Source organism: Entelurus aequoreus, linkage group LG21, assembly GCF_033978785.1.
Source record: "Entelurus aequoreus isolate RoL-2023_Sb linkage group LG21, RoL_Eaeq_v1.1, whole genome shotgun sequence".
Taxonomy (NCBI): domain Eukaryota; kingdom Metazoa; phylum Chordata; class Actinopteri; order Syngnathiformes; family Syngnathidae; genus Entelurus; species Entelurus aequoreus.
In genome coordinates this window covers 38,704,249-38,718,552 of record NC_084751.1, presented here as the reverse complement: position 1 = coordinate 38,718,552, position 14,304 = coordinate 38,704,249, and the positions used below count along the sequence as shown (strand labels likewise).

The 14,304-nt window shown below is 40.0% G+C and overlaps 1 protein-coding gene across 2 annotated transcripts; it reads right to left on the bottom strand.

The window, feature by feature from the left end:
* Positions 1 to 9,354: 9,354 nt before the first annotated feature.
* LOC133638737 (uncharacterized protein K02A2.6-like) lies at positions 9,355 to 14,085 on the bottom strand. 2 transcript variants are annotated; one of them, XM_062031637.1, is made up of 2 exons: positions 10,086 to 14,085; positions 9,844 to 10,047 (listed from the first exon to the last, which is right to left on the bottom strand). In XM_062031637.1, the coding sequence occupies exons 1-2, from the start codon at positions 13,643 to 13,645 to the stop codon at positions 9,993 to 9,995; spliced, it is 3,615 nt and encodes a 1,204-aa protein (XP_061887621.1). In that variant the 5' UTR covers positions 13,646 to 14,085; the 3' UTR covers positions 9,844 to 9,992. The 2 variants fall into 2 exon arrangements, with proteins under 2 accessions (XP_061887620.1, XP_061887621.1); XM_062031636.1 differs by having other exon boundaries at positions 9,355 to 14,078.
* Between the last annotated feature and the right edge of the window lie 219 nt (positions 14,086 to 14,304).

Genomic DNA, 14,304 nt, shown 5'->3' with positions numbered 1-14,304 from the left:
ATCTCCTGCAGCCGTGCAGTGGCACAGGTGGATGAGTGGCGGCAGCAGGAGTCTGAGCCATAACATCTCATTCAGTACAAAAAATTTAAAATTCCATTTTTTAAGGCGGTCTGTCATAACGTTTTTAGCATTCAATCAGATAGTATTGTGTGGTTTTGTATTCGTTTTTCCTATAAGTAGATATACCGGCCCCCATACACATTTTTTTCTCTAAATTTGCCCCCCCCCGAGTCAAAATAATTGCCCAGGCCTGACTTAAGGCCGGATTTACTAAGGTTTGCATGTACTAAAACACGTGCAAATCCGATAGCACACGCAAAGCTGATTGTGGGAGGGGGTGTAGTCAGCGCTGCTTGCAGGAGGAAAAGTCACCGCCGCTGTCCATGGTACTGAGGGTGGGCACCATCGGGCAGGGGCGGGGCATGTGCTGACGGCGAGACACAGCTGGAACGTGAATAGATTTCACAGGTGGTACGTGTTAATCTAATCATCTGTTGTCTTTAACAGTGAGCGGCTGGGAACAGAAGGAAGAGGAGGATTGGTGAGACTGAAAAGTCTGGACCAAGGTAACGATTGGAAATCTGGAAAACATTAAACCTTTGTTTAACCCTGCACAACTGGCTTCCAGCGTGTATATCCGTGAGTCTGCGAGTACGCGAAGCTTACACTGAGCAACTAAACGCGTGCAAAGCAGAATAAAACGTGCAATCCATTTTGCGTCTGTCTTCATTTATATGCAAAATACATGCTGATCATCAAAATGCCCACAATAGGAGGAGAATATGCAAATGTAATTATTTAGCACGTGCAATGTGATTTATCAACACTTAGCACCGTTTTGCGAGCACTATTTTGCATTTTATTGTGCACATGTTGGAAGATCGTGCAAACTGACACAGTTACAGACAATGGGCAGACAAGAATCCTTTGGACAGTCAGAATTTAAAAAAATATATATTTTCTATTCAGCAACTTTATTTTATAATCTTATAGCTGCTACTGTAGAGGATTTAAGGGGCTGATTAAAACAAATTAAATTAGTTTTTTTTCAAAATGGCATTCTTTTTTTCACATAGAATATATATTATTAAAATATTTCTTATATATATAAAAAACAACAACTAAGTATGCATTTTTTTGCGTCTTAAACGGAGTAAGTGCAACCTCTCCAGTGAGTTAAAACAATTTTACTACCATGGTTTGCCACCTCGTATATTTTTAGAATGCGCAACAAATTAGAATGCATAAAAAAAGAAGGATGTGTGATCTTGTCTTACATAAAGCTTGTGAAAGTATCGTTAGCCGAAATCCCCCCCAAAATGTGTAAATAACTTAGGTTATTTTGGTAACTTAAAGAGGATCTATGATGATTGTAATCCACCATATTTTTCAGACCATAAGGAGCACCTAAAATACTTTAATTTTCTAATCTACAGATTATTTCTGGTTTACCGATCTCGAAGCAATTTTATTTTGTACAAGGTGTAGTGATAAGTGTGACCAGGAGATGGCAGTCACACATAAGATATACGTTTGGACTGCAAGTTGACGAAAAATCAGCACAAATTGCTTTATTCGGTTTGGTTTATATTTTCTGCTCCTGAGTTGCTGATCAATTAGAATTAATTTTTATTTATTGAGTTTATTTAATTTAATTTATTATTCAAGTCGGTGACATTTTTTTAATAGTTTAAATAAGGATATATATTTCAGAATTTCAGGCAAATTGATGCTCTCTAAATATTTTCTGTTACAGACAGAAATTAATACTTATTTTGTTGTTATTTTTGTTGTTGTAGGTTAATCTATATTTCTTTTGTTTTTGTTTTCTTTGTTAATAAGGATACAATGTTATGCAGAGGTGTATTTATAGCAATTTTATAGGCAAATTAAACTACTTATTGAGAAAGTGATGCGGTGAAATGTTTTCTTCTTCCTTCTTGTCAATATATGGTCTGCAATTGTACATTTTTACTGTAGTGTAACAGTTATGGTAGCACAAGAAGGATATATTGCATTGTATTGGACTGTAGAATTGACATGACATTAATTGACCTCCCTGATGTTTCTTCATTAAAAGGAAAACTGAAGACAAAAAAAAAAAAAAAAAAAAAGTGGCGACACCAGCGGTCGGATGCTTATCCATTACAGCCCAATTTTTCCAGACACGAAAATCCAATCGTCCAAACAGTGGGAGAGAACATGCAGTCGCTATGACAACCGGTAAATATTTTGTTCAAGTGGTCACCTGATGGTTGAGGTTTTCCTTCTCACCGTCTGACCTCTGCTGTAATCTCACCCTCGGATGACTTCCAGAAAAAAACATGCAGATTTTAAGTGATCTTTAAGTGTCATTTTCTTGGAAAGACATTGTAGAAATTAGTGAATTTTATTGAAAATATATATTAGGTCATTATTATTCACAGAGAAGTATCCTGAAATATACCACCCACTAAGTCAACTGTTTTTCTCTTATTGTAACTTCAGTGTAATCATGGCGAATTGATTTTATGATATTTGGTTCATTTTTTTGTTATTTATTCCAATTTTTTCAAGCTGAAGCCTTATAATGTACCTATTGCATAATTACTAGGAATACAGTGTTTCCCACACGTGCATTTATTTGTGGCGGCCCGCAACGAAAGAATTACGTCCACCACAAATACAATTTTTTGTTTTGTTTTTTGGTCCTGTCCAGCTTCTCAGGCAAATCATATAGTTGATGTAGATGCCCATATAGGCTGTTCAGATTTACGTTACAAAAGAGAAGTGTAGGATACTTCTCTTGTTGCCTTATTTGTATTTGACCACTACTGTTTTCTGTTTATTTGTTACTGACTGTGGCAGGACACCTCTGCCTCTGTTTCACTTTATGTTGCTGGTAAATAATATGGTTGTAGTAGTAGTAGGCTAAAGTTAAATTATTTAGTATGCACTAATTAAAGGGGCAGCGCTTTAAGAGACATTTTAGCTTTTATATTTTATAAGATACATTTTTTGTAAGAACCACAATTAATAAATATATTTTAGTGAATAACTTATTGTTCAAATCTGTATATAAATATGTACATAAAGTGTTGTAATTATATTGTAAAATGGATGGATGGATGGATGGACGCTTGAAACAAAACTGTTATTATTAATTAGTAAGAATACATTTTTTGAGCCTTTTTAGAGAAAATCATATCATTGTAGTAAATTATGCAAATTGCTTGATGATGTCATGGTGACCACGCCCATAGCCACGCCCCCACCCCCACAGGTATCTTGGCAGTTTATGGGAAACACTGGAATATATTGACATTTTATCAATATGAACTTTCTGTATGAATGGATTATCTGTTATTATTTTCAAATATTTTCCTTTGTAGTCACTTTTAGATTGTTGGAATTTAGGTTAGGTGATATTTCCACATATGGTTGAGGTTTTCCTTCTCACCGTCTGACCTCTGCTGTAATCTCACCCTCGGATGACTTCCAGAAAAAAACATGCAGATTTTAAGTGATCTTTAAGTGTCATTTTCTTGGAAAGACATCGTAGAAATGAGTGAATTTTATTGAAAAGATGTATTATGTCATTATTATTCACAGAGGAGTATCCTGAAATATACCACCCACTAAGTCAACTGTTTTTCTCTTATTGTAACTTCAGTGGAATCATGGCGGATTGATTTTATGATATTTGGTTCATTTTTTTGTTATTTATTCCATTTTTTTCAAACTGAAGTCTTATAATGTGCCTATTATAATATTGCATAATTACTAGGAAGATATTGACATTTTATCAATATGAACTTTCTGTATTTGGTAATTTTTTTATTTATTTATTCAAATTTTTTTACGATGAAAATGTTATGGTTTACAGAGGGGAGATGACGGAAAGTAATGTTCAATAATTTGTTATATATATATATATATATATATATATATATATATATATATATATATATATATATATATATATATATATATATATATATATATATATATATATATATATATACATATATATATATATATATATATATATGTATATATATATAGTCAATATATATAATAATAATAAACAATACTAACTAATACACTACACTAAGGAAATGGAGAGTGTCAAAACCGAAATAAGCAGGGGCGTCCATGATAACGTTGCTTGGATGGCAACATATGTTGCTCCAAAACCTGTATGTACCTTTCAGCATTAATGGTGCCTTCACAGATGTGTAAGTTACCCATGCCTTGGGCACTAATACACCCCCATACCATCACAGATGCTGGCTTTTGAACTTTGCGCCTAGAACAATCCGGATGGTTCTTTTCCTCTTTGTTCCAGAGGACACGACGTACACAGTTTCCAAAAACAATTTGAAATGTGGACTCGTCAGACCACAGAACACTTTTCCACTTTGCATCAGTCCATCTTGGATGAGCTCGGGCCCAGCGAAGCCGGCGGCGTTTCTGGGTGTTGTTGATAAATGGCTTTCGCTTTACATAGTAGAGTTTTAACTTGCACTTACAGATGTAGCGACCAACTGTAGTTACTGACAGTGGTTTTCTGAAGTGTTCCTGAGCCCATGTGGTGATATCCTTTACACACTGACGTAGTACCGCCTGAGGGATTGAATGTCCGTAATATCATCGCTTACGTGCAGAGATTTCTCCAGATTTTCTGAACCTTTTGATGATATTACGGACCGTAGATGTTGAAATCCCTAAATTCCTTGCAATAGCTGGTTGAGAAATGTTGTTCTTAAACTGTTCGACAATTTGCTCACGCATTTGTTCACAAAGTGGCGACCCTCGCCCCATCCTTGTTTGTGAATGACTGAGCATTTCATGGAAGCTGCTTTTATACCCAATCATGGCACCCACCTGTTCCCAATTAGCCTGTTCACCTGTGGGATGTTCCAAATAAGTGTTTGATGAGCATTTCACAACTTTCTCATTTTTGCCACTTGTGCCAGCTTTTTTGAAACATGTTGCAGGCATCAAATTCCAAATGAGCTAATATTTGCAAACAAAGTTTACCAGTTGGAACATTAAATATGTTGTCTTTGCAGTCTATTCAATTGAATATAAGTTGAAAAGGATTTGCAAATCAGTGTATTCTGTTTTTATTTATGATTTACACAACGTGCCAACTTCACTGGTTTTGGGTTTTGTACTATAATACCTTTAAGTACATTCAAAATGAAATGAAGGGTGAACATAATATCTTCCTTACACGACAAATCATATGCTGCATTAATTTCGTGTACCGGGGCACCATTTTCAAAGTTATGAACAGGAAATTTACATGACCTGATAGAGAAGATTGTTAATGGAAGGAAAGAAAATACAATGAGCTTAAAGCTACGTTTGACTTCCAGTTTTGGAATATTTTGCTACACAAATTGAAATGAGACATTAGTCCTTCTATGTTATACACAGGGCTGTCAAAATAACCTCTTTAATGCAAATTAATCTATTACAAAACCCAAAACCAGTGAAGTTGGCACGTTGTGTAAATCGTAAATAAAAACAGAATACAATGATTTGCTAATCCTTTTCAACCTACATTCAATTTAATAGATTGCAAAGACAATATACTTAACGTTCAAACTGGAAAACTTTATTTTTTGCAAATATTAGCTCATTTGTAATTTGATGCCTGCGACATGTTTCAAAAAAGCTGGCACAAGTGGCAAAAAAGACAGAGAGTTGAGGAATGTTCATCAAAAACTTATTTGGAACATCCCACAGGTGAACAGGCTAATTGGGAACAGGTGGGTGCCATGATTGGGTATAAAAGCAGCTTCCGTGAATTGCTCAGTCATTCACAAACAAGGATGGGGCGAGGGTCACCACTTTGTGAACAAATGCGTGAGCAAATTGTCCAACAGTTTAAGTTTAAGAACAACATTTCTCAACGAGCTATTGCAAGGAATTTAGGGATTTCACCATCTACGGTCCGTAATATCATCAAAAGGTTCAGAGAATCTGGAGAAATCACTGCACTTAAGCGATGATATTACGGACCTTCGATCCCTCAGGCAGTACTGCATCAAAATGCGACATCAGTGTGTAAAGAATATCACCACATGGGCTCAGGAACACTTCAGAAAACCACTGTCAGTAACTACAGTTGGTCGCTACATCTGTAAGTGCAAGTTAAAACTCTACTATGCAAAGCGAAAGCCATTTATCAACAACACCCAGAAACGCCGCTGGCTTCGCTGGGCCCGAGCTCATCTAAGATGGACTGATGCAAAGTGGAAAAGTGTTCTGAGGTTTGACGAGTCCACATTTCAAATTGTTGTTGGAAACTGTGGACGTCGTGTCCTCCGGAGGAAAGAGGAAAAGAACCATCCGGATTGTTATAGGCGCAAAATTCAGAAGCCAGCATCTGTGATGGTATGGGGGTTTATTAGTGCCCAAGGCATGGGTAACTTACACATCAGTGAAGGCACCATTAATGCTGAAAGGTACATACAGGTTTTGGAGCAACATATGTTGCTATCCAAGCAAGGTCTTTTTCATGGACGCCCCTGCTTATTTAAGCAAGACAATGCCAAGCCACGTGTTACAACAACGTGGCTTCATAATAAAAGAGTGCGGGTACTAGACTGGCCTGCCTGTAGTCCAGACCTGTCTCCCATTGAAAATGTGTGGCGCATTATGAAGCCTAAAATACCACAACGGAGACCCCCGGACTGTTGAACAACTTAAGCTGTACATCAAGCAAGAATGGGAAATAATTCCACCTGAAAAGCTTCAAAAATTGGTCTCCTCAGTTCCCAAACGTTAACTGAGTGTTGTTAAAAGGAAAGGCCATGTAACACAGTGGTAAAAATGCCCCCGTGCCAACTTTTTTGCAATGTGTTGCTGCCATTAAATTCTAAGTTAATGATTATTTGCAAAAAAAGTTTTTCAGTTCGAACATTAAATGTCTTGTCTTTGCGGTCTATTCAATTGAATATAAGTTGAAAAGGATTTGCAAATCATTGTATTCTGTTTTTATTTACCAATTACAGAACGTGCCAACTTCACTGGTTTTGGGTTTTGTGTAATATTAGGGAACTGTACCAACCAAATACATTTTTTTTTGCATGCAGTAGTTCAAGTTTCCTCGTAACAAAGCCACCTTTTCTAGTCAATTCAAAAGTGAAAGCGAATCAATGTTTGACACAATAAACGTAAATGTTTATGAATTGGGAGAAAGCATGAAAACTGCAACAATTTGGTTGGTTTTGTTCACTTGCTCACTCACCTCCCGTTTCTTTCCCTGTAGATTGACTAATTATTGTCATTGTTTGAAGCCTCGTGCTGCTGGCTGCCAAATGGAATTAAAAAACAATCATTGGTAAATGAAGAGCGGCTTTGACTTGGTGTGTGTGCGTGTGTGTTTCTGGAACTAAGCCTAGACCCGAGTCATCCAGTCATCCGTCTGTCATCCGTCCAAACGCCATGACAACCACTCATGTATGTAGTCACATCCTGTGCATTCAGGACACACATCTGCACTGTAATGTCTTCCTGGGGAGAGCATGTGTTTCCCTTTGTCGGTATCAAATATGCGTCATACGTGTGCTTTCATCTGCATGGTATGTGCATATGTTCACATGTTGCGTATACATTTTAGCATGCTGGTGTGAGCGTGTGTCGGCAGATGCCATCTTTTCGCGTTTGGTGTTTATCAAGAGACTGACGTCAGTGTGCCCAGGTGGTGGATGATAAACATTTGAATTTTGTATTACAATATTGTTTAGCTCGCGTTAAGAGTACTTCAGCACATTCTTTAGCACATTGATACGTTTGAGAACTGGATTAGGGTTCCATGGACCACCAAGGACAGACATGACTGGAGCAGTTTTGCCACTTTGTTTATTATTTCAATAAACCTCAGTGCAGGTCGGGTCGCTTTTCAGCTCTTCCTCTTCCAACTGCTAGCTCTCCCTGTCGCTTTTCAGCCGTCCCCGGCGTCGCCTGTGTCTCGCTCTTTGTCGCGTTCGCTCGTCATGTACCACGGACTCTCCAGTTCCTTCTGCCCCTCCTGCATCTCCCGCCGCCCTTTTACACATTGAGAGGTGATTGCATAACTGCGCCCAGGTGGGCCATCTACGCACCTGACGCCCATCTCGGCCCCGGCGTGCCCCGCCTCGCTGCAGGTCCGCCGGCCACGCCTCCTCGCAGCAACATTTACTGAAATCAGTCAAAAATAACCTTTTCATAATCTACGACGGACACTACAAGAAGAGGAACATGGATGACAAAAATACTTTTTAAAGAAAATGGTCAGAACAAAGAATGACAGCATTCAAAAATGATCTGAGAAATGATCTGAGTTGGGACAATGTAATGACAATATTTTTGCGTCTGTCACCTTTTTCCTCCTCATCCACTTTGTCGTTGTTATTTCTGGAACTGGATGCATTTTTCACAAACGACCAGCTGGGGTAAACCCAGGTTTTGAAGGCATCCGTCAAATGCCTATGCTCTTTCTCTTTGGCCTGTGGGCTGGTAATCAATCAATCAATTAATCAATCAATTTCCTTTATTTAACCAGGTAAAGACTCGTTGAGATTAAAATCTCTTTTTCAAGAGCAACCTGAAAAAGAGGGCGGCATAAACAAAGTTACATTAATAATTACAACAAGACAATACAACAAAACAGCAGTCATACCAAAAGAGGTAAAAAATAATTTAAAACGATTAAGTAATAATTCTATATAAAAACAAGTACATTGCCCAAGAGAACCGGTCTCTCGATCTTTTAAAATGGACTTAAAGGCCTACTGAAATGAAATTGTCTTATTTAAACGGGGATAGCAGATCCATTCTATGTGTCATTGCCATATTTTTGCTGAAAGGATTTAGTAGAGAACATCGACGATAAAGTTTTGGTCGCTAATAAAAAAAGCCTTGCCTGTACCGGAAGTAGCGTGACGTCACAGGTTGAAAAGCTCCTCACATTTGCACATTGTTTACACCAGCAGCGAGAGCGATTCGGACCGAGAAAGCGACGATTACCCCATTAATTTGAGCCAGGATGAAAGATTTGTGGATGAGGAACGTGAGAGTGAAGGATTAGAGTGCAGTGCAGGACGTATCTTTTTTCGCTCTGACCGTAACTTAGGTACAAGCTGGCTCATTGGATTCCACACTTTCTCCTTTTTCTATTGTGGATCACGGATTTGTATTTTAAACCACCTCGGATACTATATCCTCTTGAAAATGAGAGTCGAGAACGCGAAATGGACATTCACAGTGACTTTTATCTCCACGACAATACATCAGCGAAGCACTTTAGCTACGGAGCTAACGTGATAGCATCGTGCTTAAATGCAGATAGAAACAAAATAAATAAGCCCTGTGTTGTCTGTCTTTTTGTAAATAATCCAGACGAGGCGTGTTGGCTGAGTTCTAAACGTTTACTCATAAAGCGTGCTCATCACAACCTTCTAGCTCCCGGCATGGCCACATACACCACCACATCTCTGGCTACCGCGCATGCTCATAACTCCCGTTGCATGCTGGGTAGTGTAGTTCTTATATTACCTGGAACATAACATCACATCTTCCCCCCTATAAAGAAATAGTGTTTAACTCAACAAAGTGTTATTTTTTTTTGTTTAGCATTGTAACCACATTTGCAATCATATAATTTTCTCTTTATAGACATCTCTTTCAACAAAGACACATAAACAGTTATGTCAACACTTTTTTTTTTTTTTTTTTTTAAACTCTCAAGACCTCAGAATCCTTAACAAGTCTCAATCAGCCTCTTTGGTGGCTGAACATGTCTCTTCGGTCTAGAGTTAGACAGTCTCTCAACAGCAGGTGACGCGGACGCTGCTGTCAGTCCTTGGTCAGCAAGGTCAGGCTCCGTGTCAGCAAGTTCTGCAGGTCCAGCTGAGTCCTGTTGAGCCTTCTCCTGAGCTGCAATGTTGCCTTCAGTCAGCTGTAGTTGAAGATCCGTGCGGTTCCTTCTCAGAGTCGGTCCATTTTCCATCTGGATCCTATACGAACGTGGAGCAACTTCCTCTTCCACCTGTCCTTTTTGTCTCCAGGTGCCTGTAGAAATGTCTCTGAGACGCACGACGTCTCCTGGCCTCAGCATAGGCAGGTGTTTTGCCGTTCTATCATGCAGCTGTTTTTGCTTCGCTTTTTGTACTTCCTTAGTGTGTCTGATTTTGTGTGCGCCTTTGGGTGTCAGCAAATCCTCGTTGACTGGTAGGTTGGAGCGAATGCGCCTACCCATCAGCATTTGGGCGGGTGACAGTCCATTTTGTAGAGGTGCACTACGGTAGATCAGTAAACTTTTCTGAAAGTCATCTTTGTCCTGTGATTTTTTTAACAGGTTTTTTACTGTTTTTACAGAGCATTCTGCCAAGCCGTTGGACTTTGGATAAGTTGGACTTGATGTGGAGTGTTGAAACCCCCATTCCTTGGCAAAGGCAGCAAACTCACAGCTAGAAAACTGGGGACCATTGTCGGAAAACAGTTCGCATGGAACACCATGTCTGGCAAAAACAGTCTTTAAATAACTGACAACTGCTTTGCTCGTTGTTGACTGCAACGCTCCAATTTCCGGATAGTTTGAAAAGTAGTCTGTGACTACCACGTAGCTCCTTCCATCAAAGTCAAATAGATCCGTTCCTACTTTGTAGTAAGGTCTGTGGGGCACTGGATGAGTCATCAGTGGCTCCGCTTGTTGTTTTGGCCTGTAAGTTCGGCAAACTCCACATGACGCTGTTGTTTGGCTAATATCCTGATTGATCCTTGGCCAGAACATTACTTCTCTAGCCCTCCTTTTACACTTGACTTCACCGAGGTGGCCTTCGTGTATCTTTTCGAGCATCTGTTTGCGCAGTGAGTACGGAATAACAAATTTGCTCCCTTTTAGCACTATGTCATCCACCACTGTAAGCTCAGCTCTACAATTCCAGTAGTCTTGTATTTTCAAGGGGCAATCCTTTTTGTTGTCAGGCCATCCATTCTGTACTGTGCTCTTGAGTTCTTTCATAGTTTCATCAGCAATAGTCTCTTTCCGTATTTGTTCTGTTCTGTCTGCAGTCACCGGCAAAGATGTCACTACCATATCTACATATGCCTGTATCTCTGTGCTATTATCACTGTCTGCAAGTTCTCTCTTGTCCACTGCTCTAGACAATGTGTCGGCTGTGTACATATATTTTCCTTGTGTATATATCATGTGCACGTCATATTTTTGCAGTCGAATTAGCATGCGCTGTATTCGTACTGGACAATCATTCAACGGTTTGTTCATGATAGACACCAACGGTTTATGATCGGTTTCCACTTGAAACATCTGTCCATATACATATTGATGGAAACGCTCACATGCATACAAACTTGCTAACAGTTCTTTTTCAATTTGAGCATACCTGGTCTCTGCACTTGTCAGTGCTCTGGAAGCATAGGCGACAGGTAGCCACTGCTCTTCATGTTGCTGCAGTAGCACTGCTCCCAGGCCGTACTGCGATGCATCTGCCGAGATCCTGGTGCTCTTCTCGGGGTCATAAAACTTTAACACGGGCTCCTGTGTAAGAGTCTCTTTCAGTTTCAGAAAACATTGTTCTTGCTCGTGGGACCATATCCATTCATTCTTTTGTTCAAGAAGACTCCTGAGAGGTGCTGACTGTGTTGACAGTTGTGGGACAAACTTGGCAAGATAGGTGACCATCCCCAGGAAACGTCTGACCTCATCTTTGTTGGTTGGCCTTTCCATGTTGTTGATTGCTGAAGTTTTTCTCGGGTCTGGCTTCACGCCCTCTTCACTCACAACATCTCCCACAAAGGTAAGTGACTTCACTCCAAACTCACATTTTTCTTTGTTAAGTTTCAGGTTCACCTCCCTTGTCTTGTCTAGCACTTGTCTCAGTCTTTCGTCGTGTTCTTTTCGGGTTGAGCCCCACACTATGATATCATCCATCATTGTCTCAACTCCGGGTATGTGCTCAAAAATCATGTGAATGGTCTTATGATATACTTCAGGCGCTGACAAGATGCCGTATGGTAGACGAAGAAACCTGTACCTGCCCTCCGGGGTGTTAAATGTGCACAGTCTTGAACTCTCCTCGCCAAGCTTCATCTGCCAGAAACCTGATGAAGCATCTAATTTGCTGAACCATTTTGCTCCAGCAAATTGTGCCATGATCTCTTCCCTGGTTGGTAACTTGAAATGCTCTCTTCTGATTGCTTTATTTAGGTCTCTTGGATCCAAGCATATTCTTAGGGCACCTGTTTTCTTTTGCACAACAACCAGCGAGCTGACCCATTCAGTTGGCTCATCTATTCTTTTAATGACTCCCAACTTTTCCATTCGCGCTAGTTCATCTTTCAGTTTTTCACGCAGAGCAAATGGGACTTTCCTGCACGGGTGCACAACAGGAAACACATTTTTATCTACACATATTTTATGTAGTCCAGGTAGACATCCAAGTCCTTGAAAGCAGTCCTTATACTCTTCCATGAGTGTGTCCTGAGCATTTGTAGTTTCTTGAGATGTCACCACAAACACTCTTTTGACAAGATTGAGCTTGGTGCATGCACTGAGTCCCAGGATTGGTTGTACACTCATATCCACGATCAGTAGCTGTGCTCTCATTTGTCGACCCTTGTGTTTAAAAGTTGCAATACATCCGCCTTTAACAGGAACTCGTTCTCCAGTGTATCCACTTACTTTGGTTTTTACTGGATGGATTTTGCTCTTTACAGTCAGTGTTTTGTAATCTTCCAAAGATAGCAGGTTTACGTGAGCACCTGTATCTAACTTGAATGGTATTGTTGTCTGATTCACTGTAATTGGAACAATCCATTCTTCTTTTTCAACTGTGCATGCTTGCACCACATTGACAATAAACTCCTCCTTATCATCATCTTCTTCAACTGTGTGAACTTTCTTTCTTGAAGCTGCTTTGCAACACTTTGCATAGTGATTGCTCCTTCCACAGTTGTTACATGTTTTTCCATATGCAGGACAATATTTCGGCTTGTGGCTGCCTCCACATTTACCACATTTAAATTCCATGGATTTGTCTTTTTGATCCTTTTGTTTGGTACACATTTTATTTTTCCATTGTTCTTTATGTATGGCATGCACTGTTGTTTCACCTCTCCGTAGCTCTTTTGCTTGAGCTCTGGTGGTCTCAGCTGCTCTACACATACTGACACACTTATCTAACGTAAGCCCAGTTTCTCGAAGCAGTCTTTCTCTCAGTGCATTATCCATTGTACCACAAACAATTCTATCTCTCACTAATGAGTCTCTCAGAGTGTCAAATTCACATGTTTTGCTTAGCGTGTGAAGCTCTGCCATGTACTGATCAAAAGGTACTCCTTGCTTTTGGTCATGTGTGAAAAACTTATACCTCTCAAATGTCACGTTTTGACGAGGCACAAAGTATTCTTCAAACTTTGTCATTAGCTGTTCCAGAGTCAAATTAGCTTCATCCAGCTGAAAGCTATTATATATGTCCAAAGCATCTTCTCCAATAACATGCAAAAGAATGTGAGCTTTCAGCTTTTCATTATCAGCTCCTGCTCCGCTTGCTGCTAAATATATATTAAATCTTTGCTTAAAACGCTTCCAGTTATCAGCAAGATTAGCATTTAGTAGCATTGGGCTAGGTGGACTTAGCTTTTCCATGGCTGTACTTTGGGGTAGTTACCGGGACTCCACAGCTCTTTGTGTTGTTGGCTTTCCTCCAACTCGGGCACAAGATCCTCTTCTATTCGTTCAATCTGTCCCTTGTCCTCTGTGTCACTTTACCGCCAGTCAAAGTCTTCACACACGCAGCAAACTCCTCAGGAATGTGGCGTCCTTCGCACGTTTTCACTCACGCGACCGGAGACATCTTCCTTCCGCTCGTCTTTCGTGGCTCCCTCGTGGCAAACATTCCGTCCGACGCTGCTCACGGCCACTTCTGACACCATGTGTTGTCTGTCTTTTTGTAAATAATCCAGACGAGGCGTGTTGGCTGAGTTCTAAACGTTTACTCATAAAGCGTGCTCATCACAACCTTCTAGCTCCCGGCATGGCCACATACACCACCACATCTCTGGCTACCGCGCATGCTCATAACTCCCGTTGCATGCTGGGTAGTGTAGTTCTTATATTACCTGGAACATAACATCACAAGCCCCTGACTGGAAGGATAGACAGAAGATCAACAATACTACCAAACTCTGGACCTGTAACCACACGGTTAATGCTGTACCGCCTGGCGAAGCCTAGCAATGCTGTTGCTAACGACGCCATTGAAGCTAACTTAGCTACGGGACCTCGACAGAGCTATGCTAAAAACA